The sequence below is a fragment of the Cygnus atratus genome, chromosome 1 (assembly GCF_013377495.2).
Source record: "Cygnus atratus isolate AKBS03 ecotype Queensland, Australia chromosome 1, CAtr_DNAZoo_HiC_assembly, whole genome shotgun sequence".
NCBI lineage: Eukaryota > Metazoa > Chordata > Aves > Anseriformes > Anatidae > Cygnus > Cygnus atratus.
Window position 1 is genome coordinate 98,300,271 of NC_066362.1, and position 26,706 is coordinate 98,326,976.

The 26,706-nt window shown below is 48.9% G+C and overlaps 1 protein-coding gene across 1 annotated transcript in view; it reads right to left on the bottom strand.

Moving 5' to 3' along the window:
• Positions 1-21,922, bottom strand: part of FSTL1 (follistatin like 1) — a 42,252-nt gene extending 20,330 nt beyond the window's left edge. Inside the window, exons 1-2 of the mRNA XM_035540361.2 lie at positions 21,786-21,922; positions 21,619-21,678 (exon numbers count right to left, since the gene is read on the bottom strand). Coding sequence (XP_035396254.1) covers positions 21,619-21,678; positions 21,786-21,788 — 63 coding nt within the window. The 5' untranslated portion in view covers positions 21,789-21,922. The remainder of the gene's footprint in view (positions 1-21,618; positions 21,679-21,785) is intronic.
• Positions 21,923-26,706: the final 4,784 nt, after the last annotated feature.

Below are 26,706 nucleotides of genomic sequence, written 5' to 3' on the forward strand. Positions count from 1 at the left end.
CCCTTTGGTGGTTACGAAAACCCAAATAGATGTTGCTTCGGGGAAAGCATCCTTTCCTCTGAGTCATTCCAGCAAAGCAAGCAGCGCTGATTTTATGAGGCAGCTCTCAGCCAGAATTTTACCGGGGAAACACCCTTCTTCACCCTGCTCTGCTCAGCCCCTCTCCAATGCTCAGCACCATCCCATTGCTCCCTGTCCCCCAGACACCAGAGGAGCCTTTTCCTATCTCAGTTTTGGTAATGACCCAAGCACTCGCTCTCCGCACCTCCCATAGCCCCTGCTCCTGGAAGAGAGATCGCCGCTTGAACCGCCTCCAAAAGCACAAGTTCTTCTCTAGTGCTTTTTGAACTCGTCCCAGGATGTTTTGCTTTCTGCCCTGTGGCCTGGCCAGGCTGTGTTTTGGAGACAAAAAGCCGTGAGCATGCACAGGCTCCAGCATCCTCATGCATTCCTGGCTCGCTGGCTTTCCTCGAAAATGCTGTGGGTGCCCATCTGGGTGCGGAGCTAGCTCTGTGCCCTGCAAACATACCAGCCCACCTTCGCACCACTGCTGCGGCAAGGCGCTCCCAGCAAAGGTGCTCCTGGCAATAAACTCAGCTCTCTGATGCGTCTCTGCTACACCACCTGTCCTGCTGCCTGCTTAATTTCTCTTCTCGAGTGTCAGACCTTGGTCATTAGCGCTGAACTTCCTCCAGCTGCTGGCAGCTCCCATTGCTCCAAGGTGTCAAGCTGAAAACTGTTTTTCCCCCCTGATTAGTTTTCGGTTTTCTTAATGGTGTTTGGCAGTCGTGGTCTTAGAATCGTTTTAGTTTTACGTAAGAATTTGGGTTTTGGCTCTTTGGGTCAAAAGGAAACTTAACAGGATTTCCACTGTTTTTTAGTGATGATACTTGGACGACAAGCACGTGTTCTCTCAAAGGAGTCGGGAATAAAAACGTTCTCCTTACCCTCTTTCCCAAGAGGCTGGCCTTATTGCTCTCCAGCAACGCTCTCCACCACAAACACTTGCCTTTGGGTGACACAGTCATTGCAGAGCTCCCAGCAGGACCACACACGTGTAGGAAGCACACAAGGCAGGGAGGCACCTCTTGAGTCATCCTCCATCTCCATGCTGTCAGTGGCCCCTCTAAATACAACTCCATTTATACAACGCCAAACAAAGGATGTTAACTTTGCCTTTCTGACACTCACTGAAAGCCTGCTCTCAAAACCCTCTAACAGCTATGAGCTTTCCTCTAATGTCAAGACTTATTGCACTCACGGCCAACTTTTACCTATTTATTCATATACTAATTCTATGCTTAATCATGAACAACACATTTACCTCCCTGGCATTTCATACCCCAATCCTGCCCAGCATAAAGGTGGAAAATATATGGTAATAACAGATGTCCTTCTTAATAAGTAATGGTCTTTTACAAAAGTAGTCTGTGTTTTGACTGCTATCAATAACATTTTTAAAGAAACAGGGGACAGAAAAATCCTCCATTGCAATGGAAATCTGGGGGCTGGCCAAATCAGGGGTGAAAATATGCCGCCTAACCCCATTTTCCATCCAGAAGACGGCAAAGAAAAATTTCAAAATGGCATTCAATATTTTTGTTACAATGCAAGCTTGGCTAAGATAACAATCAGGAAGATAAGTCACATCTGCCAAATTCCTGTTTCTTCCCGGGAAAAAGAATCCTTCACACAACAAGATGTGACATGCAAGGAAAGGGATGGAGAAGGAAAGCAGAATGGATTTGCTCTTTGGTTACACCTGTCTGGGAATGAACAGAAAGACGGCTCCTTGCACGACCAGCTCACATCTGGCTCACTCGCTTCATTCCCCTCTCTGAAAGGGAAAAGCTAAAGCTTCCAGAAACGAAGCACTGAACACGTGCGGGGACCTGGCCCCAAGAAGCCAGTAGCCTTCAGCAAACCCTTTGCCTCCCTCGGCATCCTCATCTGAAGGCAGCAGATCACACACAGCTGTCCTCGCCCCACTGGAAATGATCCCTTCAGGACAAAGTTGAGGTCCCATCTGGGAATGCAGGAGGGATACAGAGGATGGACTGGAGCGGGAGGGAGGGAGCCTGCGTTGCTGCCTCTCCCCTGCTATCTGCTCGCTGGATAAATAATGGACTTCTGTCTCCAGGGTTGCTGATCAGCTCTAAATGCCCTCAAAGAAAGCAAACAGCACAATAAGAAAGCCCAGAAACAAATCCATTTCATAATAAATTCATTTTGTTTTCACTCCATTTTTCTTGCTAGTAAAAAATTTAGGTTAAGCTAAGCACTTTCTTTTCCCAGCAATCTCTGCTTGCTGTTGGCTAATGCAACAGAAAGTTCTGCTTTCGACAGTATAATGGCTCTGTTATGAAGAAAATACAATTATATTATTTCCCAAGACGAATTCCACAGTATTAAATGTCTGAGCAATGCAGCATTGTCTTTGAAGCTGTTGGTGTAGGAATTTTACATAGGGAGATAGGAAGACGAGAGGAGCTTTCACAGGAGAGAGATTTTTCTGCACACATCTCCACTGCTCAGAAATGGAGAGGAGATTTAGAACCAGGGACACAACCTGTACCCTGGATAACTGGGTTATGCAAGCTTTTGTTTCTGCACTACTTGCAGTTGTGCCCCAGTGTCACTGGTAACTAGAAGTTGTACCCATCCGAAGGCTCCTCGATGGCACGCATGAAATGGCCTCGGTGTCAGTTCATCTCAGTGCTGGTGTTTATAATAAATTCATCAGCAATAACTTAGACTACTAATCAGGGAGTAAGCAGCAAGAGTTGAGTTCAGAGTACTAAAGGGAATGAATTTAAAGCAGATCGCCAAGATTCGACAGGTATTTCAATAATCCCCCATGTCTAGGCTAATCCCAGCAAAGCTGTCTGAAGTTCAGCTGGTGACAGCAATACCCCCAGGCAGATGGAGAAGCCACGAAATGTCTGACTGAAAGCATCCTGAACACCACACAGAAAGAGAAAATTGGGGGAACTCAGCCATTCTGGGAATCGACTGCCTGTGCTGTAAAGGTGTCCCCCTGCCCCGTTACGGGTGGAAGGGGTAGCACCCAATGCTGAAAAGCAGCCTGACACTTCCCCTTATGAAACCACCTTTTCCACTGCTGATAACTTTGCCGGCACTAACTGCTCAGGTTGAAGTTTTTCATCCCAGGTGTTTGCCTCAGGCTGACTTTTCCTTTTTTCAAGTGTCAACAGGAAAAGGTCAGTGGTTTTGGAGAACATGATTAAGTTATTTTGTCCGTGCTCGAGGAATTGTTAAAGCTGTTTTGCTAAGAACGCAGAGCAATCCTCTGCCACTGCAAGAGCCTGGATCTGGCAGGGGAGTCACCCTGGTACCTCTTGCTTGCAAAAAGAGGTAAGTCTGTAGCGTGAGTATGGAAATTACCAGTTTGCATGTGCTCAGTCGCCTTTCTAGAGTCTGATGACTCCACTTCTGAATCTTTAGTCGCTGTTAAGAATAATCCTTGCCCTTACAGCTTGCAGGTCCTGATCACACTGCCTGAACCACCCTAGCTCTCTTGTGTGATTGCAGGGACTGAAGCAGGATTCTACAGGCTTGGGGTAGGGCGAGGAGCAATGAAATGAAAAGCAGGGTGACCACTTCACGTTCTACATGCACTCCTGCAGGTCATTGTCCATTATGTCCAACTTAGAGCCTGGATGCGCACCAGTGTGAATGGGATGTGCAGGTACCACAGACCCTTTGCCTGTGAAGGTGGCTGTATCTCTTCCCTTATTTCTGCTGATCCACTGGAGAAACTGCTGCCCCTCTCAGGCACTCAGCAAGCAAGTGCCTGGATCTACGAGCCAAGAGTGTGGGTGGCTCCTGCCTTGCTGCTGACCTTCCTCTGTTGTTTTTTATTTTGTTTTGGAAGAGAAGCATAGCATTATGTTCTTGTTAGGGGCATGGACTCAGCGGTTGCAGCCACATCTCTACAAGGAGCATGAAGACTATTGGAGGTGATGGCTTCATTTGCTTGTTTTTGTCCACAGTAAGAGAGATGTAATAACTCTTAATGTAAGGCTTGATGGCAGCTTAAGTAATTAACCAGCAAGTGCTCTAATGGGCTGAGACAGATGATGCAGCAGAAGGCAAAATGTAATTACAAATACTCTGCACCACAAAGGCGAGCAGGGCTGAGAAACGTCGAACCAGCCTCAGCCAGAGCTCAGCACTGCTGGTCCCAGGTCTCCTCTCTCCCCGTGGCTACCTTGGCAGCACAGCACTCGCTCCTGGAGGGTCTGAGGCCATCCTGGGCAGCTGGCTCTTGCACAAAGCACTGCCTCCAAGTGCCATTTGCCCTGGTCACCCAAGCAGCAGTTGCCCAAGCAGCGCCTGTCTCCCAGCAGAAATAATTTTTTCACGGCACCTGGAGCTGCAGCTCAGTGGATTTATGCCCTGGAGCTCTGCAACGTGGGATGGGGGGCAGCCAAGGCGAAAGAAAGGTAACGGAGCAAGACAAAATGACAAGGCAGTGGCTCACACAGAAGTAAACGGTACCTGCACAGCAGCCATTCCTTCCTGAGCAGCGAAGGTGATTGTGCTAGACCTTGGGAAACGTCCCAGAAACTTGAAAGTTTATAGCAGCAGCAGAAGCCAAGATCTCCACACAGACAACAGATCTCCAGTTGCCAAAGCCAACTAAGTTGGCCTGGGGACAGGTTATTTCCATGGGATTTTTTGCTTGTTCATTTAATTTAATTTTTTTGGTATGTTTTCCCAACTATCAAGAAACCAGACGTCAGAGAGCTCTGTTAGGCCCCTCTCATCAGAGGGAGTACCTGAGATGTGGCTTGCAAACACTTGTAGCTCTACCAATGCTTCCAGCCATTGGGGCTCCCTGTGTACTGCCTTAAACCTGAGGTGACCTTGAGCACTTCAGGTTGGCTTCCTGGCCTCCCTGGCACCACACTGTAGAAGACTTATGTTCTCCTATTTGCCTCTCGTATCCATGCACACACGCCTCCCTCAAAGAGAAAATTGTCAGAGCTGCTCTGGTTCTTCTGCCAGGGCTGTATTTCCCCCCAGACAGCCTGGCATTTAGAGATGCTGAAAAGGCTTAGAAACATGGAAGGGAAACAAAAGCCTTCAACCTCTCTGGAAACCCACAGCATCAGCCTAACACCGCCTGACAAATCCTTCCTGCACTGGGGCACTCGGCTCCACGAGAAGATGGCGGTGGCCCGGTCCTCCTCCACACCAGCGCTGCAGAAATGGCTGAGCTGATGTTTCGCTACGAATCCCCTCGTTTGGGGAACCGTACAGACAGCAGGCAGGCTGGAAACTCGGTGTTGTAAATGCTTTATCTCAAAACTAAATCAAAGACAGGGGGAGCGCACTGACTGTGGACGTATTTTAAGTTAAACAAGCATAAAATATTTGGCGCGCTTCCCTTGCTTAATGCAGTATAAACAACGTCGGTATTCGGCGGAGAAAGTTTCCCGGTTAATGAACGTGACGAGTAAGCGGGCAAGAAGGCCACGCAATTTTTGCCTTTCCCGTTAAGAGCAGGACAGCCCCAGCTGGTGCAGCGTGGGCAGCCAAGTCTGTGCACCTCAGCAGGAGGCTCCGCGGCCGGGGCTGGGAGGAGAAGCCCCAGTGAGACCATACGTTGTCCCTGGACGCTGCGGGAGAACAAGTGGATTCTTGCCATTACTTCCAGAGGGAAAAATGAACTCCCGTAGCCATAAAACTGAAGCAGACTAAGGGCTTCAGAAGGCAGCCTCTGGCACATCCAAGTGCAGCAGCTGAAGACATTAGCTTTCACAGCTGTCTGCCAGCCCTGGCTGTCCACCTGGCCGGCCAGCCAGAATTTATTGCTCCCCTAATAAAGTCAGCAGAAAGAAATACACGCTTGTGCCTCAGCCACTACAGTTCACAGCCCAAGGTATCAAACTGAGCTGCTGACGACCGCCGGTTTTCAGCAAGATCGTAGACTCGCAGCCACACATCCAAGGAGGGGAAGAACAGAACAAAATGTCTCCCTAGCAGCTTAGGAGAGACTTGGACGAAAACAGGTACACGGAAGGGCTGAAGAAGTTAAGGAAGATGCTTCTTCTCCAGAAGGCGCTGCCATGCCTCTCTTCTGACTCCTCTGCTGTTTGAGAGGCTGCTTTGGCTGCCTACTGCTCGCTCCAGGGGGAGGCAGCCACAGGTGCAGAAGATAAAACCAGGTCTGCAGGAGTTACCACGACCCATCACGTCCCCGCTAGCCCAGAGCCCCCTGTAAGAACTGGAGCGTCTTCCATCAGCTCCAGCCAGAGCCACCTATAACAAAGCCAAGAGTTTTCCTGACCCTAAGTCAGCCCTCTGCAGGGCTGGGCTCCAGCAGCGATATGCCTGAATGCAGGAATGGTCTATTTTTATAATTCCTAATGTAACCAGACCCTCTTCTCCTATGCAGAGGAGAGATTTCAGTGGTAAAATTGTGTGAATCAGAAAAAAATTATGATAGCAAACTCAGAAGGGACAATGGCTTTTCTTTTTCAACAGAGATTTAAGAAAACCCAGGAAATTCACACACCCAAAGCATTTATTAAAATGTGTTCCTAGAGCTGGCTTTGACTCAAGCACACCAGGAAATCAATGGTAGTCTTTGAATACTGAGAACAAATTGCTTAAGTATGTGCAGACATTATTCTTATGCACTTGATGTTATGCTTGCCATGCTGAACAGCTACGCTAGATGCTACTTGTACAAATGTATAGGCTGCAGGAAATAAATATAATGCAATCTGTTTCCCCCCACAATGATTTTAGAAGTAGCATGTGATATTATAATAATGTACCAAGCCACGATAAACAGATGTAGTGTTCTGCAAGCCACCTTGAGGTTTTGCATTATTGGAAATCTAATGTTGTGCAACGAAAGGTTTGGTAACACAACACTGCATTTCAATTTTTGATTATCTTGGTTTGTTTTCCTGAGAAAATAAACCTTACTTTTTGTATCTCCAACAATCTGGGCTAGCTTAGTTTGAAATAAAAATGAAAAACAAAACAAAAACACCCCTACCCAAAGAAGCACAAAAACCTCCTTGTTGCAGGTCTTACAGGTCTCCCAGGATAAAAGTTGCCAAGCTTGCCACAGTCTTTCCCTTCCCAATGCCCAGACCCTGTGAAGCTGTAGAGGTTTCAAGATGCATCTAGCATGCTGACAGGTGAGATGTACCTGTAAGATACCAGCTCTAAAAAGTTATCCCACTGAGCTGAAACGGCACGAATGTACTCCTTTATCCCATGGCAAAAGCAAGGTACTGTAAATAATTTTAGCCTGCAATGAACAACTTACTGGAATTCACAACATCTTAACATTTTTATGACAGCCTACGCCAATCTAGCTGTTGGCTGCAAGTCCTTCCTTTCCCTCTAAGTGCTTTAGCACTTATAAGACTTGAGTCATTTCAGCGTGCTAACCCAGAAGAAAACAGCCCTGACCAAAGAGGGACCAAGTGTCATACAGTGAACATGAGTGGGAATCACGTGTGTGCTGATCTGTAGCAGCTTTTCGCTCATGGGGACTTGACATTGATTCTCACTTTCCGTATGAACCATCAAATCCTTACCCATACCAAGTGCGAGAGCAAGTAACACTTGGCACCCTTGGCTCCATGAAACATGTGCATAAAAGATTATTTCCAGCCTCTGAGAAGGGACTTGAATGTGAGAAGCCTTTAGCATCACAGCCAGCAGCATCAAGTCCAGGGTGCAGAAACAGATTTAAATCAAGTATCCATAAGAGACACTACTTTTGCCTTCTCTCTAAAAGCAAACGCTCGCTGAACAGCAAAGAGAGCCAAAAGGTGGTGAAGCAGCTACTGGCATGTCACTGCTTACTGCTTCCTCCATCACAGTAAACCTAACCCAAATTTATGTTGTCAATCCACGTATTCAGGATACACTTTGTGGCCTGTCCAGTCACCCCTGCTGTGTGGTGGCGATTTCAGGCGAAGGGTGGAGCAGGCACCCATGGTCACTCAGCACCTCAGCTGCCTGACTTTAATCCTCTAAAAAAATCCAAGTCTTCTGTTACAGCAAACACAAGGCTTTCAGGAGCCTCATATCCTCTGAAACACCAAGATGTCAGCACAGTTCTGCCATATTGACCCTGCTCCTTCGGTCACATCCATGTCCCATTAAACCTTGTCGTTTCTTCCCCTCCTCATATGCCATCAAACACACAAAGCAACACTCCGTGAGACACGTGCTTTACTTCTATATGCTCCATGCATGGAATTTACTGCATTTCTTCATCTTGCCTGGGTCTTGTACCTTCATCTCAGCCAAGATATTGTAATTTGTAATTTCCCCCCTTCCCTGTTAGAAACCATGCAACTGCAGCGGGATCAGACTACACTAACACCGGGACAGCAGCCAGCAGTACGCGGTGTGCCTGACTTTTAACAGCTAAATCCCATCAAAAATAATGATGCAAATACAGGCACTTCTCCCCGAGACGACCTAATGCTTTCAGCAAACTCTTAGAAACACATAATGCTGCTGGATGGGACTGAGGCAGAAAGGAACAAACTTGGGACTTCTGGTACTTACTGCGCGAACACCTGCTGGCTAAACTTAAAGTCCGAGGTGCTAAAGCCAAGATAGCTGTAAATATGTTCTTCAGACAGCGTAAGATGAACCCTTCCTGAGGACAGGCATGAATTGCACCAAATTATCAACTAAACATGGTCACAAGGTGGAAAGCTCTCCTTTAGGAATCTCATGTGCTGATGTGGGAGCAGGGGAATCACTGTGCTCTGCCGGGACATCCACCTTGAAGTACTTGGGCCCAGACCCGTACCACCATTTAATAGACTTAAGAACAACTCCCTCCTTCTTCACGAACCTCAGACAGACAGATCCATCTTCATGGCCCTGGGTCTCAGCTGCCTATCCAGCACCACATAGGAAGCCTGCACTAAGCAAAACAGGAAGCAAACGAAAACTTGCAGTGAGACCCCCCCATGGCAGAGCTCTGACCCTAACAGGATAAGCAGGATGGATGGGGGTGGGCTGGGCAGGGGGTCACACTGGCTCAGCCCCACAGCCCTGCACTGTCCACAAGCCCATGTGTAGCCTCACAACAGTGCCACCACTTCAGCACATCTCCCTGAAACACGGCTTTTGTGGGAGAGGACTTAAATCAGGACAGACAACAGTTTGCTGAGAAAGAGTTAATGCTCTTGTGTTTCAGTGGGAAGGCGCAGCCAGCAAAGGGGCCTCTCTCATGGGGGCTGTGGTCAGTAGCAGGGGACGGGCCAGGGCAGAGAGGGAGGCACCTCCTCTTCCTCCCCTCACACAGCTGCCGCCACATCCCAGCAGAGATGTTTCTGCTGGTGGTCTCCAAGCCCCTTACCATGACCCTTGTGAGCTCAACCCCGCTATGGGGCAGCAGTGGCTGGGTACAGGGGGTTGGCAGAAAGCTCAGAGTAGGGCTACCAGCCTGGGAAGGAGCAGCCAGCAAAGGGGCAAAGGACCCTGCCTTACTGCTGGGCTTCGTGACCCAAGACGGTCTTCAGCCACGGCTGCAGAGGCGGTCCTGCCCTTTCCTCTCCCTGCGCTGGGTTTTCCCATATCAGCTCTCTCATGCCTGTGCAGGGACAAAGAATGAAAAGCTAAAAGATCTGCATCAACTGGAGGGTTGGTTTTTTTTTTGGGTAGGGTTCAGTTTTCAGCTGCCTAGCAGCACAGGAGCCAGAGCCAGCATAGAGGAGGAGGAGGAGGGAGACAGAGCTGCATGCAGAGAGCAGCACGGGAGGCACTCACCTTTTTGCACAGCACCCACTGCAAAACTGCTCCTTCAGACAGACACACGTCGCAAGAACATTTGGCTCTGAGTTTAAAAATCACAGCCCTGAGGCACACAGGAGTTGGTTGCCTTTTGCCAGACTTTGATTAAAGAACGGGCTTTGAGCTCGAGGCAGACCATAGGATGAAAACACTGCTTCGGACAAGCGAACCATCTCCTCTCACCTCTCATAAATGACCATATAGAAAAAGACTTCCAACCAGCTTGCTCACAGGCAAAGTGCCTAAGCCTTTTTTATCTGAATGCCTGCGCTACCCAGTTAACGCTGCCTTGCAGAAAGATGCCTTCAAGCTATGAAAGCACAAACCTTCACCCTAACCCACACAGCCTTCCTGAGGCGAGAACTGGAGAGGACCCGAGAACAATGAATGCACTGAACTTCCTACTTGCTTTCAGAGCAGACAAAAGCCCCAAACATCCATATTTAAAGACAAAGCTGGAAACGAAGCAACAAAAAAGGGTATTTTAATAGCATCTGAATCTTTATTGTGCACTTTAAGTGCAGAAGTCTCCCAAGGTCCAAGTCAAGATGCAGCCAGATCGTGCCAAGCCTGCACAAGCACATCTCAGAGCTGAGCCCATGCCCTTGGGACAGCATGCAAGCAAGATTTGCTCTTGGAACAAATTTCCGTATTGTTATTTGGTTAGAAATTCATCTTTTGAGAAGGGTGGAGCAAATAGCAAGAAAGCTGGCTGTTTCCACCTCTAACTGCATCCAATTTGGGTCATGCTTGCCGGTAATGGCTTGTGTTTGTTGGAGCGGAGGCAGCCGGCTTGCTCTTTGTGCCCCCTCAGTTTATGTGCAGGCCTCAGTGCCTGACGCCTGCACATAAACCAAACCAAGTTACACCTATAAACAGAGCCAGCCCCCAACATTGGGTGTTATCTTCCCAACACTATATCAGGCTGCACTGCTGGCTTTGCCTTTCTTCTTCACACAATTTGCACTGCTCGAGGCCATACGGATTCCCACCAGCAGCGCGTGGAGATGTCCTGTCACCACAAAGCAAGGAGGAAGCCCCTCACAGGCAGAGCCACCACGCTGGGACAGGGGACCACAACGTGTGGAGGCCCAGCTAGGAAATATCCCATACACGGGGACGGCCTGAGGGGCTCATGCTGTTCAGCCTGCCTAATACAAGACTGGCCACGATCCTTGTCACACACCACGGTTGTACTGGTGGGGAATAGACGCAAGGTACTGAAGGCCTCTTCTGTTCCACCATCAGGCACAAGATTCAACATCTGCAGATCAAAACCAAACAAATGCAAGCAAGAAATGGGGTGTAACAGCACGAGGATAATTAACTGCTGCAGCAACATACCAAACACAGTGGTATTTTCCATTTGTGGTAATTACTTAATCAAGACTCGATGTTTTTTAGGACACGCTTTAGAGTCCGGAGCAAATGGAATTCATCACAAAGCTGGATATATGGTCTGCAGTAAGCAAGGGGACATAAGACGTAAAGCACAATAGCTCCTTACGGCCTCATCATCTATAGAGAAAATTGCTCCTTTTAGTGTCAGTAGAGTCGGTAGACAGCCATATTTTTAGTGACAAGACATGCTGTTGTTTACATGAAATAGTGATAATAATACGTTGTGCTTCACCCACACCTTTAATCTGAAATCCTCAAAGCTCTTTACCGTCACTGTGTCAGTAAGCCTGACAACTCACTGGCTGATAAATTGGCATTATTATTTCCCGTTCATCCAGCCTCTTTTTTTTTTTTCCTCCAAGTAGCTAATCATCTGCTTACATGGGGTACAGCACTCAACCAACCTGCAATTCTGGGCACCTACTTTTTGGTCTCTTGGTGAGAAGATGCTCACAGGAGAGCCTTGCAGAAGGTTTTGGGGTGCGAAAAGGCTCAGCACACAGACCTGCTCAGCAGTGGCCTACTCTGAGCGCTCATCCCCAGTGCACACTGCACAGCACTCAAAACCTCTGTACAACCTCCCTAGAAATATACTGATAACGATGTACTTTTTAAGTCCAGAAGGCAGCAGTGAAAATGTTAAGAAAAGGAGAGAGAAATGTTTCCTAGTTGTTTTAACAAACATCTTCATATATGACAGACAAAAAAAAAAGTAGTTTCCATTAGTTACCATGACAACCAATGGAAATCGCTAACCCATCTTCTCTCCCTTGTCAACCTTCAATAGACCTGTCAGGGGAAGCAAGCGAGTATGCCCCGTGCCACAATCTCTACTTACCCTCGGCCTGCAGCTCACGGGGAGCTCTGTGTCACCATCGTGTCAAGTGCCCACGTGCCCCCTCTCAGCACACCTCCGGGCTGCTCCCTCTGAGCGGCAAATGGCAGGAGATGCTTGCTGAGAGCAAACACTCTAGGGACACGATCACTGATGCCATGCACCCCAGCTCTCCCCCTTCATGCCTTTCCTCTGCCTCCATCAAAACATCCAAGCACCTCCTCCTTCTCATCGGTGGGCTCCATCTCAGACGTGGCCTATACAAGCACATCTTTACTGCCTGTCAATAAATTACTCCATCACACCACAACTCCAGTCCAAACGTTACCCCCACCCTCCTCACTATTTCTGTCGCTGCTAAGGATAATAACTCTTTGCAATGCCTGCTGCACCTTCCGAGCGAGAGCTTTTAAACTTCTCTTAACAAGAATGCACTCAGCTTCATAAACCTTCCTGTGAGGCACAGCGCAGTTGTTGTTCCTGTTTCACAGACATGAACACCACAGCTCAGAGGAATTAAGTGCCTTGTCCAAAGCCTACACACAAATCATGGTGGGATGCTAAGCGCAGGAACAAACAGATTTGGTGAGAAGAGTCTGCTCGCATTCTCTTCATGCCTACAGGCAGGCTCTGAAGATGTTTGAACCACATCTGCTCAGAGACTCCTTTAACCTGCCCCCCACCAAAACCCCACAGCTAATAAGCATAAAACTGAAAACAAAACAAAACAAAAACAAACCACCACCACCATTGTCTCTGTTTAATGCTGGTTTACTGCTGACCTTGCACCTGCAGCCAGGACAGCCTAACTCACCCCATCGTGTGGATGCACACTGCTGCACTGCAGAGCAGCTTGGCAGTGATTTGTGAGGACATATTCACACCCAGCTGTTCTCCTGTCTCCTTAGCTTTTCACGTGCATAAAGTTAGGAGGGGTTTGGGCACTGCACTGACACCTTGCAGACTAGGGTTATTCACATACCACTGCAAGACTCAACGTTTGCCCAGAAAGATCAGAAACCCCAAATAATCTGCAACAACTGCAAATTTTGCTCTGCTCCCCGCTGCCAGATCTGGTTTTCTGGAGTTACTGGCAAGGTACTCTGTGAAAGGGCTGGCTCTGTGCAAGGGGTAACAAACCATGCCTTGTACCCCATGATTAATAGTCCTTTGGCCCTTTTTCCTCCATGACACACTCCTGGGGGGCTGCACGCAGCTCTGAGCACCAAGGTATCAAAGAGGGAAGGATAAACCATAAAGTGCAAAGAGGAGCAACAACAAGCTGTTCTACAAGCTGTCTCCTACGGATTCCTGTCTTGAGGCTGATTGCATTTGGTGACTAAGAAAGTACAAACTGCGATCAAAGGGGAATACTCAACGAAACGCCTCTCTGGTCTGTAGTAAAAGCTGATCTCACACTGGAGCTTTTCCCTCAGGAAGGGCTGTAAAAGAGCCTTTCTGTTGTACCACAGTCTTTATTTTTACAAACCTTAGAGGCACACAGTATCTTGTAGGAACCTAATACCTTTTGCTAAACATGGCTGAAACTGGCTGATGGGTTTAAAAGTTATTTGAGGAAGTTCAAAGGTACCAACAAGCAGAGATGATCACATAAAGCTCTGTTTCTTCAGGCAGCCAGGGAAAAAATGTTCTGACTTGACAGAAGGAAGGGAGCTCGAAGGAGATGAAAAGAGGTGGGCTATGCGTGGAGCTGAGGGGCCCCATAAACCTGTGATGTGTGTGCAACTGCACAGGGGAGACACCAATTATCACCAAGCTCAGGCACATAATTAGGACTGTTGGGACAGAATAACAAGATTGATGGTCCCCTTGTTCATAGGAGAAGGCCATCAAGATAAACTTACTGACTTTGAGATACTCCAGAGCATGGTATCATCTTTCAGAGAACAGGAAGGGGACATCACTTAGCAGGGATGTGTAAAACTGGATTTGACAAGACACTAATGGCTACAGTTTGTACAAGCAGCTTCTAATCCCTGGGCATGCAGCAAAACCTCGTGGAAGAATTGGTCTTTCTTTAATGAGGAATGCTTTGAAGGATCCCAAAAAGAGCACCCCTGAAAGCACTATTGTGTTTGTCACTAGCCCCTCTAGCTTGGGCTGCAGGGAATAATATCTGCAAGTGTGTGTGCCAGACTTGCTCTGTAACTGTGGACTGGGCATAAATCAAGCAATTTAAAAGAAACAGGGGTAAAAAGGAAAGAAAAATGTCCTCCTTCCTCACCCTGCTCACTGCCACATCATCCTCTACCAATGGGTCCAGTCCCCGGTCCCAGGGACAGCTGACTGGATCTCCATCAGAAGCGGTGCCTCTGCCACACGTGGCTCTGCCACTGCAGGGACACTGCAGAAAGGCGGCACCGACCGAAGAAGATGAGGCCGATATCACTCACGAGGAATTCCTCGCCCAGGGGCTGGAACACCCCAGAGCTTGCATCATGCGGAGCAAACATGCTGTCCTCAGACGGGAACGCCAGGGCTTTTCTGCCAAGTTCAAGCCAATGCCTTCGACGTGAGTGCTTGGTCTCCTGCCACCTTAATCTTCCAGCCTCCTGGGCTTGAATGAGTGTGCTGCAGACCAGAGCTGGGTCACAACCTTTCTGGTTATCCCTGAGGAATTTTACTCACCCAGACAACTAAACGATCCAGACATAGTAAAAATCCCCTGAGGAAATCTCTTCCTCCTACATATAGGAAACGAGACAGTAATTCCAATCCCTCATAACTTCAGCTTCCTCAAACATAAACATGAAAAAGTGGCCAAAACACAGGAGGAGAAGAAAGTCCCAGAGCAGCAAAGAGTACATATGCAAGGAGTTACGTCATGCAGAAGGAAAGCTCTTGGCTCCGGGCTACAATTACCAGCGCTGAAATGGCAAGGGCTGCTATAGCACGCAGGGGCCCCACAGGCACCGCGCTCCAGATCGATTTGTTGTCGGGAAAACAGCAACAGGCTCCACAACCAAACCCATCCCCGGAGAGTGCATGTTGCTGCTGGGGGCTAACCCTACAACTTGCCAGCACCTGCTGAACGCCCCCTCTTCCATCCGTCCCAGCAGATAGGCAGAAACCCCTTGTTCTGCCCCCGACCCACACCCCAAAATCCCTCGCCCTGGCAGCGGGGTGATGAGGGAGGAGCAGCCCAGGGTGGTGCTTCCGATGGCCGCGGGCTCCTGTGCTAGGACATGACTCCAGCAGGGGCTGGTTCCTTTGCTGGCCCATCCTATCACCCCACTCTTGCTTCCTTCCTTCTCTTCCTCTTCCCTCTTCCCCCCTTTCCGGACTTGGAAGCCTTGAGAAGACAGTGCCAGGCTCCAGCCTCAGTCTTGTCATGGGTACCGCTGCAGCAGGTCCTTCCGCTACCTCCCTATGTCTCCTCCCAGATAAAGAAGCAGTCTCTGGCTGTAGGTAACCTTTGCAGCTACCATCATTTCCTGGCAACTTTCACTGTGGGGAAAAGCTGATTAAGAAATAAGCATGGAAAGCTCCATGCTCCCCAGGCCTCTTGATCCTGTCTCAGACCCTGAAGTAGGAGCAGAGGTGGGATCAGGAGGCACATGCACTATGACAACCAACAGTGGGTGACAAAGAGCTCTCCAACCCCGTCCTTCTGCTCTTCCAAGCCCATCGCTATCCTGGTTTGGAGCATAAGACACGCAAATCCTATGCACCTACCACTGACACCCAGCTGCTCTGCCATGCTGTTTCATTCTGTTCATCTCCATTGTTCCCTCAGTCTGGTTTGTTGCTCCTGGCATTGAAAGGCCCTCTACAGAGATAAAATCAAGAGGAAAAAAAAAAAAGTTCACATGCTTACGGCTTCACTGCTGTTTAAAAGGGTGGCAGAATGAAACTAGGGAAGGATAAAGGAGAAGGAACAACAAAATAAGCTATCTACTGTGGGGTCCACTACATGGTATGACAGTATTTAGATGAAGTGCTTAGAGGTCCATCTCTGGGACAGCAGTTGATAGGGTACAGCCAAAGGAAACTCTATACAGGGAACCACCCTGCAACAGCCATACAGAGAAGGGCTCCAACAAGTCTTTCCTCTCAATCTCCTGGTTTTCCTGGCGCATTCGGTATTTTCCTCAGCAGCACAGGAAAATGAGTACCCTCACCCCAGTGAGACAAAACACATTCCAATCTTCAAGCAGTGTTTAGTTTCTTCTGCCAAAATATTTGCTTAGCTGTCAAACAGTGGAAACGTGGGATCCACCTGCAGCTGAGCTAATAAGATATCAAATCCCTCCCCAATCATCCATCCCGAATCTCTTTTGTTCTTTCCAAGCCTGTTTATCCAAAAGGAACCTCCAAATTTTTTCCAGGTTATGGACCCCTTGACACGCTCCACTCAGGTGCGGTGTCTCAAGAAATTCCACATGTGCAGACTGGAGCACAAGCTTGATTTCCTCCATCGCCTCTCATGGGTAACCCTAGTTACCTGTCCACTATCCCGGGCAACTCTGGGTCCCATGTTAAAATGAAGAGGTATGGTGTAATAATTGAGAGATTTCAGCATAGAGCAGGCAATAAAATTTCATAGGAAATTCTGGGTAGTGGTTTGCATGGCAGAGAACAGATGTAATCTCAAGTTACTGCTGGCTGGTGTCTTCAGCCCACTGCCTACTGGTGAGCAGCTCTTTTTGTTCTGAGCTGGAGCATATTTGAGAGCAAACAGTAAGAAAACGCTATGCAGTCACTGCTCGTGTAGTATTTATCTGTGCTTTCTGAAGCCTCCAGGGCTGTTTATCTGAAGCTTGTTTATTTAGTACTAGGATGCCTAGGAATTGCAATCAGAGCCCCATCGCGCAAAAGCAAATAAGCCCCTGCTCCAATCAGTTCACATCTAACAAGCTTTAAGGTCCCTTCCAACCCAAACCATACAATGATAACCCACTAGCTGTGGCAAAGTCTGCAGCCTCAGGGAAAGCTGACGTGTATATCCCAGTGCCTGCAACCCAGAGCCAGCTCTGGAAGGAGCTTCACAGCATTACAGCAGTCTAGTCTTCTCTTCCTCTAAGCTGGAGACAATGCCATGAGGGATAAATCTCTCCAAATTGATGCTGGTTATTCACAGTGTAGCTCAGACACCCCAGTGCAGCAGAAGCTGACGCCTCTGCGAAGGTAGATGCAAGGCAGCTAAACACGGTATTTCTGGGAACCAACCTCAGGATATGTGGTAAAACCAGCATGGTAATAGGAGTCTCGTGAGCCTGGAAAGACACACCTGGCTGAGATTTGCGACAAACTCTCTTCTGTCCAAAGAAAAACATTCCCCAGCTCGGGTAACACCACACAAGAAAGATCAAAGGAGCCCCAGTGCCTCCTGATGGGTAAGCAGCTGTACCAATAACAGCAGCTGGAAAACACAACAGGCACGAGAAATCTTTCAGCCAGTCTCTTCCTCCTCAGCAGCCCCCAGCAGCAGCCCCCTGTTAATTACCCTCAAGGAATTTGCACCCTGGCAGATAGTCATTCACTCAGCTACGGTGAATTTGCACAAAGCAGCTCCGACCTGACGGCAAATCACAGCTCCATCTGAAGAGCAGCGTTAGGGTGTCACACAGACCTGAGCACCACACAACACGGCTTCTGTTTCAGAGCTTGCACCACGCATATTGCTGCTCGGAGGTTGTGGTCCCTGCAGAAAGAAGCTCTTGCACATGGGGTGTTTGGCCAGTGACTTCAGCATGGCACAAGGTGCCCCAGAAGGAACTGCCTGGCTCGCCTGCCTGCCCCTGAGCCCTTTGACTGTCCACAGTCCTAAGGCACTGCATGCACATTAAAAAAACAGGCTTTGCAAAGGGCAGAATCACTTTGCCCTACCTCCCCATTTAAAATGCACTTATTGCCTCGAGGTGCAGCACCAGCAGGGCTTGGTCTGGAGCTCGAGGGTGGAATTCCAAGGAGGAAGATGTCTATCACTCCAAAATCAGCTCATGGAAAAAAAAATGCAATTCTTTCCTCCCACTGAAGATGAGTCTGCGAAACAAGACATGGGAAGCTGTATTTTTATTACATTAGCGGGTTACATGTAACTGCTGGGTTTTAATGCACTGTGCAGATTAGAAACAGCCTGCGTTACCCATCTGACAGGCACCACAGCGTCCCTCCCTTCCACTGCCGTGGACCAAATATCAATGCCAGGAGGACAGAAATAAGCACCAAGACTACCACTGAATTTCAAAGCCAAATAGATACTTCTTAAAACAATGGCTCAAGGTCCAAATTATGGCCTTGTCCTAGAGCTTCAGGAGCTCAACTGTAATTTATTAAGTTTAATTTATCAAGACGGCAGGTTTTAGTCTTCATCATTGCAAAAACGTGGGAAAAGTTTAATCAAAGGAGGCTTACTCTTGCGAACAGCCCAACAGGAGGAAGTACGTGAGGCTTTACGAAGACCAGTTGAACTCTCAGCTTCCTCTCCCCCGGGGCACAAGAGCACTCTGCTGGCAGAAGGGGCACACTTCTGGCTCTGAAGGGGTGGAGTGTTGTCACCATTATGTGCAGAAGCAGTTGAGTTGGATGAAGAGGAAGCACTCAGGTGAGTTAAGCAAACAGAACTTGGCCGAAACCTTTGTTTTTTTCTCCCTCCGACACCCCCTTGCAGCTTTTCACTTGGAAAAATTATACAGAGGGAAAAGGAGGTGGGTGAAAAAACTAATCCCAGGGCTACAACAGATGTACGCACTGCAAACACTGTGCTATTAGAAAAGGTTATAAATCTGCTCCCAGATGCTTGTCATCACTGCGCTGCTTGGGGGTTATAACCCCCTCAGATCTGTCAGTAGATCTCACAAGAGCAGATCCTCTAACCCGCCTCCCTTCTAGCCAAAATGAGCTAAGTCAGATTAAACTGTTTACACAACACTTCCCAAAGGCAGGCTTGTTTGGCCAGAAATGGGTTAAGGATAATTCAAGGAAACAGCTACAGGTCTCAGGGATCAATCTGAATGGACAGCAAAGTGGCAAGGTCATCCATCCACAGGCTGCACCAATATGCTCATGCTGGCATAAATCTTTGTTAACATTTAAAATCCACAACGAAACGTAACTTTCCTGCAGATTTGGGATCTGGCTTAAGGCACAGTGAAAAAAGTAAAACCCTCACTGTTATTTTGAAGCAAGTATCCAGATGGGACATGTCAAGACACTGGTGTAAGCATGGTGGTACCACCAGTAGAAGTGCTCCTGGACCCCATGGATGCAGTCAAACAGTGACTGGACTCCTTTCCAGTGCTAACTAGGCAACTGCTCCAGCAGGAAATGAACGACTGATCAAGTTACGGGCCTGCCATTTAACTTCTAATACGTTCATCAGACTTTTTGAGCCTCGCCCTTTTCCTCTGTCATGATGGATGCTTCCCCAAACCCCCCCACATCTGCTCAGGAAAGCCTGAGCTGAGAACACAAGCAGATTCACCTCCTTAGCATCCCTGCTAATACCAGCAAACAGCCTCCTCCTTGCAAGTCTGACCCAGGAAAAGAGAGACAAAAAGTGCTGTCTGAAGCTGGTGGCTGGCCTCTGTCCGAGGAGTACAGTTCACCGTCTATTGCTCTTGTGACTATTACTGAACCGGGCCAAGAAAAGCTCCCAAGTTTTGGCACGTCTCAGATTTTCCAGTCTGCACAAAATCACGCCAGGAACATTTACTGAAGCAATTTCTTTCTTTCTTTAAAGACTCTAATTATGCACCTAACAATATTGTAGCAATGAGTGTTCTGCAAAACCCCAGTACCGCTCAGATACAGTTTTGCCTACAAATGGATTAGAAGCTTAAGGCTCAGCCTTAATATTCCGAACATACTGAAAGGCACTAACTGCAGACTGCAGCGGAAACAGAAGAAGCTGAGAGTCATCACTTCCAAAATCTAGAGGGAAAACTACACGGGAAAATGCCACACTAATCTTACTAAATGCCATAGACGCAGGGCAGTGGTAGTGAAGAACATATAGAAGGGAGTGACCACCTGATGCTCACCACTCAGCAGCAAGGAATCAGACTCAACCCCAACAGAAAAGTTGTTTGAGGTGTCAATTTTCCCTGAAACTGGAACCAACCACAGCTGTCACTCCCAAGTTTTGCTGAACTTGGGCTGGAATTGAACCAAAACATTCGCTGGTTTGACACCCAGACCATTACCTCTGAAAGAAGTCAAATCATTCATTTATCCACTCAAGCATGAACTGGCTTTTAAGAGCAAGTTTTGAGCATAATGGCTGCATATTTTTCTTACTTTCAGTTTGTAGATGAGGACACTGAGGCACAGAAATGTTAGAGTGCTTGTACTTGGGGAGCCATCCAGGTTCTCCTAATTAGAGTACACTAGGTAAAAAGCAGGAGTCGACACAATGTTAGTGGCGCCAGTGAAATCAGAAATCAAAGGCCAAACACATCTTTGATGTGTTTCTGCTGGTTACTGGCTCCACGACGCTTTACTCAGACTGCTGCCCCTATTATTTAGCTGTTATTACCATTCATCTTATGGATGCGCTGCCGCGCACTTCCTTCTGACAGAAGTTTTTCTGCACGTTGACCAGAAATGGTTAAAGTTTATTTATGATTCCTAAGAAAAATGGATAAAACCGTTCTGGCTTTTTCAGGACAGCGTTGGAGGGGGATGCATGGAAATGCTGACTACATAAGTATGTCATGCCTCGAGAAGAAAGTCTATTACAATATTATCATGTATATGCAGCTGCGAAACGCTAGCCCACGCGGCTGCTCAGTCCCGCTCCCCTCGGTTTTCTCGACAGCTGCCACCAGAGCTACTTGGACAGGGTCTGCTCACGGCCGCCCTGCCTCACCTCGTGTGCTACAGCTTTGGCATTGTTCATCTCACCGGCGAGAGGCCGGCGTTTGCGGGGACTTCGCCGAAGAGACGGGGACGGAGGAAGAGCGGCTTTCCTCTGCGAACCCCATCTTTGCCACAACCCAAAGAGCCGCGGCGGGAAGGCGGAGAAAGGGGAAAACTCTCTGTAGGGAATCAGAAGTGTTTATACATTTTTGCGCAGAGCCAAACTGTGATGCTCTAGGGTGGGGCTGGCCATCTGGGAGAAATATGTGGGGAGAAAAAATGTGCGCGGGAAGACGACCCACCCCGTCCCCCAGCCGGGACCGCTTCCCTGCGGAAAGTGCGCTCGGCCGCCCTCCCCAGCCCAGCTTGAGTTCATTTGCTTCAAATCACTTCCACATTTCCCTGCCACAATTATCAAATATTTTGTCCCTGACCTCACTTTTACAGAGGCTGCAGCGCTGGGGAGGGGGGGGGGGTCGGACACCGCTTAAACCCAGCCCCCGGGGGTCTGCGAGTTTGTGGGGCTAATGGTGCGGAAAAGGAGGTCAGGGCAGGAAACGGGAAGGGTAAAAAAATATATATATATAAAAAAAAAAAAAAGGAAAGAAAAGGAAAGAAGAGATGATGGGGGTGGAGAGGGGCAGGGGGTGCCAAGCCAAGCCCAGCCCGGCCGCAGGGGTCCCGGACCACCCCCCCCGTGCTGTAAGCGCCCCCCGTGCTGTAAGCGCCCCCCGCAGCCCCCCGCCTACCTCCGCTCGCAGCCGGGCGGCGGCCAGCAGGGCACAGAGCAGCGGCAGAGTTTTCCAGACCTGCAAGAGAAGGCAGCGGGGAAAGGGGGAAGCCGGTGAGAGCCGGTCGGGGGCCGGGGGGCCGGGGGGGGGGCGGCCGCCGCCAAACTTCCACCGGCCCCGCTCACCATGCTGCGGGCGGCACAGGACGGGTCGCGGCGGCGCCTTCCCCGGCTCGGCTCGGCTCGGCTCGGAAGGGAAGGGGAAGGGAAGGGGAAGGGAAGGGGAGGGCTCCCCTCACCCCGACCCGCCAGCCCGCGGCTCCACCCCCGGCCCGACCCCCACCGCCTCCCCCCCGCCCCGGGCCCGGCTCCTCCCCGGCCCGCCCGGCCTCGCAGCCGGGCCCCCACCGCCCCCTTCCCTGACCCGGGCCCCTGAGGGGGTTTTGGGGCGCCCCGGGGGGGCCGTGCTGCTCGACGACCCCCTCCTCGGGCGGGGCACGGGGCACGGGCATGGCCCCTCTTCGGGGACCCGAGAGGGTCCGTGTGTGGGGACCCCGGGGCGCAGGGGGGTTTTTCCACAAGAACCTGCGGAAATGGGGCTTCGTCCCAAAGCAGGGCGCGTGCTGCAGCCCGATGGATGGACCGAAGTGCTGGCCATGGAAAGAGGGGCGATACATGGGGTGAAGGGAGGTGGAAATGCCTGAGCACGAACCCCTGGCCTTGTGGTGTTAGCTGGGTAAAGTTAGCTGGGTTAACTGGGTTAACTGGGTTAACCAGTTAGCTGGGTGTCTGCCGGGACCGCGGGATGGTGAATCCCACCTGAAGTGGCTGGTCGTGGTGGTTTGCGTGTAACTAACCGTGTTCCTCTTGTTTCATCTCTTCAGGTCTGAATTTCTGAGGCCACTGGTAGTGCCGGGGCTGGAAGGCAGGACCTCGCAAGGCAGAGACTGTCTGTCCCGGGTGTGCTCTGTGACCGTGCCTAAAATACAGAAATCTCCTCTCTTACAGCAAGTGACACCAGCTGTCAAGAGCTTTTCCTTGAGTTTTGAGGTTGTTTGTAACCAAAAGTGACGCTGCTGGCTTTAGAAATCCCATCTTGCTCTGTAACCAAGTACTTGCCCATGAGCCATCCACTTGCCCTGCTTTCTGCTGTGTCCTGAACACAGGCAGGCGCCGTGGGAGATGCTGGCGTGTTCCCTTGTCCTTCACTGGGACCAAGCATCCTGCTGGAAGGGGCAAACTCTAGAAAAGAGTTATCCTGGATCAGGTCAGAGCTATGCACTTCCACTGTGCTCGCTCTGGCTCTGCTGCCTTGCTCTGTTTTCTTTTTAGGACTACTGCTACTAATTCTGCTTTTAAAAGCACCCTCCCCAGCAAGTTCTGCTTCTGTCTGAGCGTGGTTCTGGCCTATAAATCTAGCCTGAAGAGATGTCTAATTATTTCACTGCTGATGCTGAGCAGTGTGGTTCTCATTGTCCTGTATTTTTCCTTTTTTAAACTCACCTTCACAACATGCATCTTTGTTTTGGAGTGAATTGATTGCCTTGACCCAGCTCTGGCAGAGTTATGGCTAACTCAGCCAGCCTCTAGTTTGCAGAAGCATCTTAAGATCAGGCTCGTCCTGAGCCACCCTGATACAAGCACCACAATAAGCAAAAGCGAGTGGCAAATGATAAATACGTTTTACAAGATTAATCAATTTCTGGCCTCTTGATGCCTGATCTGCTCAAGCAGTGCTATGCAAGGAGGCTATCTGTTCCCAGAGGTGCAAATGACTCTTACCACGCTTGGGAACACTCTGCCAGAAGGCATCTCCTAGCTCCTGTGCTCTCTCCCTGCTAACATGGGCAGTCACCTCATGTAAGCGTGATTAGCCATTGTGCTGGATTATATAGGTCACCATGAGCATTTTTTTTCCCCTGTGTAATCCAAGAACTGAATATGAAGCACAAGGATTAAAAGGATTAATCCTCCATTACATGTTGGCATTTGGTCTATAAAAGCGTATTTCTTCAAGTTAGTCCTTATACATGGAGATGGGTAAGGGTGAAAATCAAAAAGCATCTCTTAGACTAGAATGAGAGAATGTTACCACAGGAGCATGAGGGAAGAGAGACATTTTTACAGCTACCTGCTTAAATCAGATAAAAGTTGTGTGTAAAGACGAGGCCTGAGTAATCCTGGCAGACTGTGAGCGACCAGTCCTTAGCTCTTCATGGAAAGGTGATGACAGTGAAAGAGTCACAGGGATTTGTGGGGGTATGGATGTGAAAACTGCAACCAGCTATGGCTTTCCAGCTACGAAAGTACCTATCCGCAGGTAGAGCAGCAGGTCTATCGCATTGGGAAGCTTATCAAGTTAGCAGAAGAGCGTGTTTTCTCTCCCATCACAGGCAGCACACAATGATCTCGGCATGGACAATGAAGTCTTAACGCTCAATACAAAGGCACACCTTTTACAACCGAATACAGAGGATCTGATAAATGTTAACTTTTATACCAAACTTGCTTTCACTATTTGAAAATGTAAACTGCAAAGGAGCAGTGTGCATCAGCTAAGCAAATAAGAAATAAATCTATCAGGAATCTTCGCTCTTTCCTGATGGACCCACAACAAGGAGTTTGAATCAGAAGCACAATAGTAAGGGGACAGCAAAAGCACTTGCAGTTCTGGTTTCAAGCTGTTTTCACATATTGGAGATGGTGTCTCATCATCGCTGGCTACACAACTGAAGTTGTATCATGAAACACTTTCAGTTAAAAGCTTCATTATAAGGGTGAAGGATGCTTGCCTGAAATTTTGAAGGTTGCAATGCTCTGATAGGCCAAAAAATTGGGAAAAAAAAATTGGGCTCTGCGGGAAAGATATTATTCTATTACAAGCATTAATATTTCATTCCTGATGACACTTAACTTTCCAGGCACCACCACTTCTATACCAAGCATTTTGTTATACATACAGGATTGAAAACTTTGAGATACACACGCGTATGCCCAAGTGGCCATGCAACTAAAATTCTGTAACAAGCGGTTGCCTGAGAAGCAGAGCAAATTAATCCTGGACTCATACAAGTGTATGTCTCATGTGTGGATGTATTCTCCTGTTTTTAATAAAGTGCACGCTCCAACTGAAGCTTTCTCTGTTCTTGGGGCACTGTAAATATCACTCCTCTGGACTCTCTCGTGTCTCATAAGGGTTACTCAAAAGCTGCAGCCTCTCCCTTATTACAGCATGTGCACATATATACCCAACGTGACAGTATAAGCCTCATTTCCTAGGGAAACCAAGCTAAACGCGTGCCAGTAAATTACTTCTTAAGCCCTCACCCAGCCCTTGTGTCTATACTATGATATCACCCTCTCCTCATTACCTCACTGCTATCCACCACCCACATCATTCCCGTCTCCTCCTTTCTGCCCTGCCACACGAAGCACACGGACATTAACAGTGACGCTAAGGGACTGGTGACACTGTGCTCGAGTCAATGACTGCCCTGCCTGAGTTGTGTTCCAGATGGCAACTGGAGAAACCAGCGTTGTTTGCTAACTGGGCTTAGTGACAGAGCAAAAATCTGTCCTGCTGAGGAGCAAGAAATTTGCAGCAGCATTATTTGATGGTATCAGGGAGCGGGATGCTATTTTTGAATAGCTGATGCTTAAGGTTGTAGTGGAGAAGTCTCAGCTGGTGTGTGACTGGAGGCACCCGAGTTATCTTGACCTCTGTGAGTGACTCAGACATGTAGCTCTGCAACAGAGCCTGAGGAAGGGCCAAAACACATGGGGGCTTTCCCAGGCAAACATCAGAAACAGGCCAGGACCATGACAGGTGAGGAGGGGAAAGCCTAGAGGAGAGCTGTGACTATCTGCGGTGCCAGCATCAGACCTGGATGGTGCTAGGATGGCCATGAGGCTAGTGCAGGAGTCCCCAGGGCTCGACCATGCTGACACCTCTCCATCTCGGGCGAGAGCTCAGGCCTGCAGCAGATGATGATCTCCAGATGTCCCCTGATGTGACAGTGCTGACCTCAGGCCATCCCCCAGAGCACGCCCTGTCCTGACTCCCCCGAGGAGGCTTACCAGGACTGCAGCATTTCTACTTGTCATGATTGCTGAAAGCTCTATTTCAGTGCAGACCTGACGTAGTTAAGTGCTGGAGTTTTCTCGTCTCCCCCTCAGCAGATGGTCTTCATTTTGCAGGTTTTACCGGGGACATTGCTAACCAAGGGGTGCACAAGTCTGGCGCTAGCAGTCCAATGCTAGTTCTTTAATGGTTAATGCATTTGATGGGCTTTTAGATATTCCCTTAGCTAGAGCAGTAAAATGCCTAAATACCTTTGACAACCTGGCCCTTAAACTTTACCCTTTGTATCCCATATTCAAGGGAAGATTTTTAGGTTTTCTTACCTAAAGGAGGCTCCCGAGGGGTCATTTTCTCACATCCTTTATCCAGGCCTTAGCACCAAGACAAATCATGGTGCAAGAAAGGAGAATCTGTCTCAAAACCTCCGTGTGGAAACTGTCCCTCTGTCCTGAATAGCCTAACAGACCTCTGTCTCAGCGTGCTCCTTATTCCAGGTCTGGCCAGCTGCTGCCAGACCATGAGGTAGGACGAGTAAATGAAATGCTCCCTCTTTTGACTCTGATATTGCTGAAGTAAATTGCAGAAACTTCTGGACCTACTGGAACTGGGGGAATGGACTTACTGGCAAGCATTTCAGCTGTGATCTGTGACTCTCAAAGGACAACACAGGCTCCTCAGGGGGTATCAGGTTGGTCACCCTGGTTGGTTAGGAAACCTGACAAGGACAAACACAAAGTCTTGCACCTGGGAAGGAAGAACCCCTGCAATAACACAGGGTGGGGAAGTGCTGGCAGTGTGGGAGGAAGCTTTGCTCAAAAGGACTTGGAGGCCTTGGTAGGAAGGCAGTTGAACGTGAGCCAGCAGTGTGCCCTGGCAGCAAAGAAGGCCAGCAACATCCTGGGCTGCATTAACAGGTTTGCAGTAGGCTGAGGAAAGTGTTTATCCCCCTCTACTCAGCACCCATTAAGCTGTGTCCAGTTTTGGGCCTCAGTGAAGGAAAGATGTTGGTGAAGTGCAGCAGTTTCA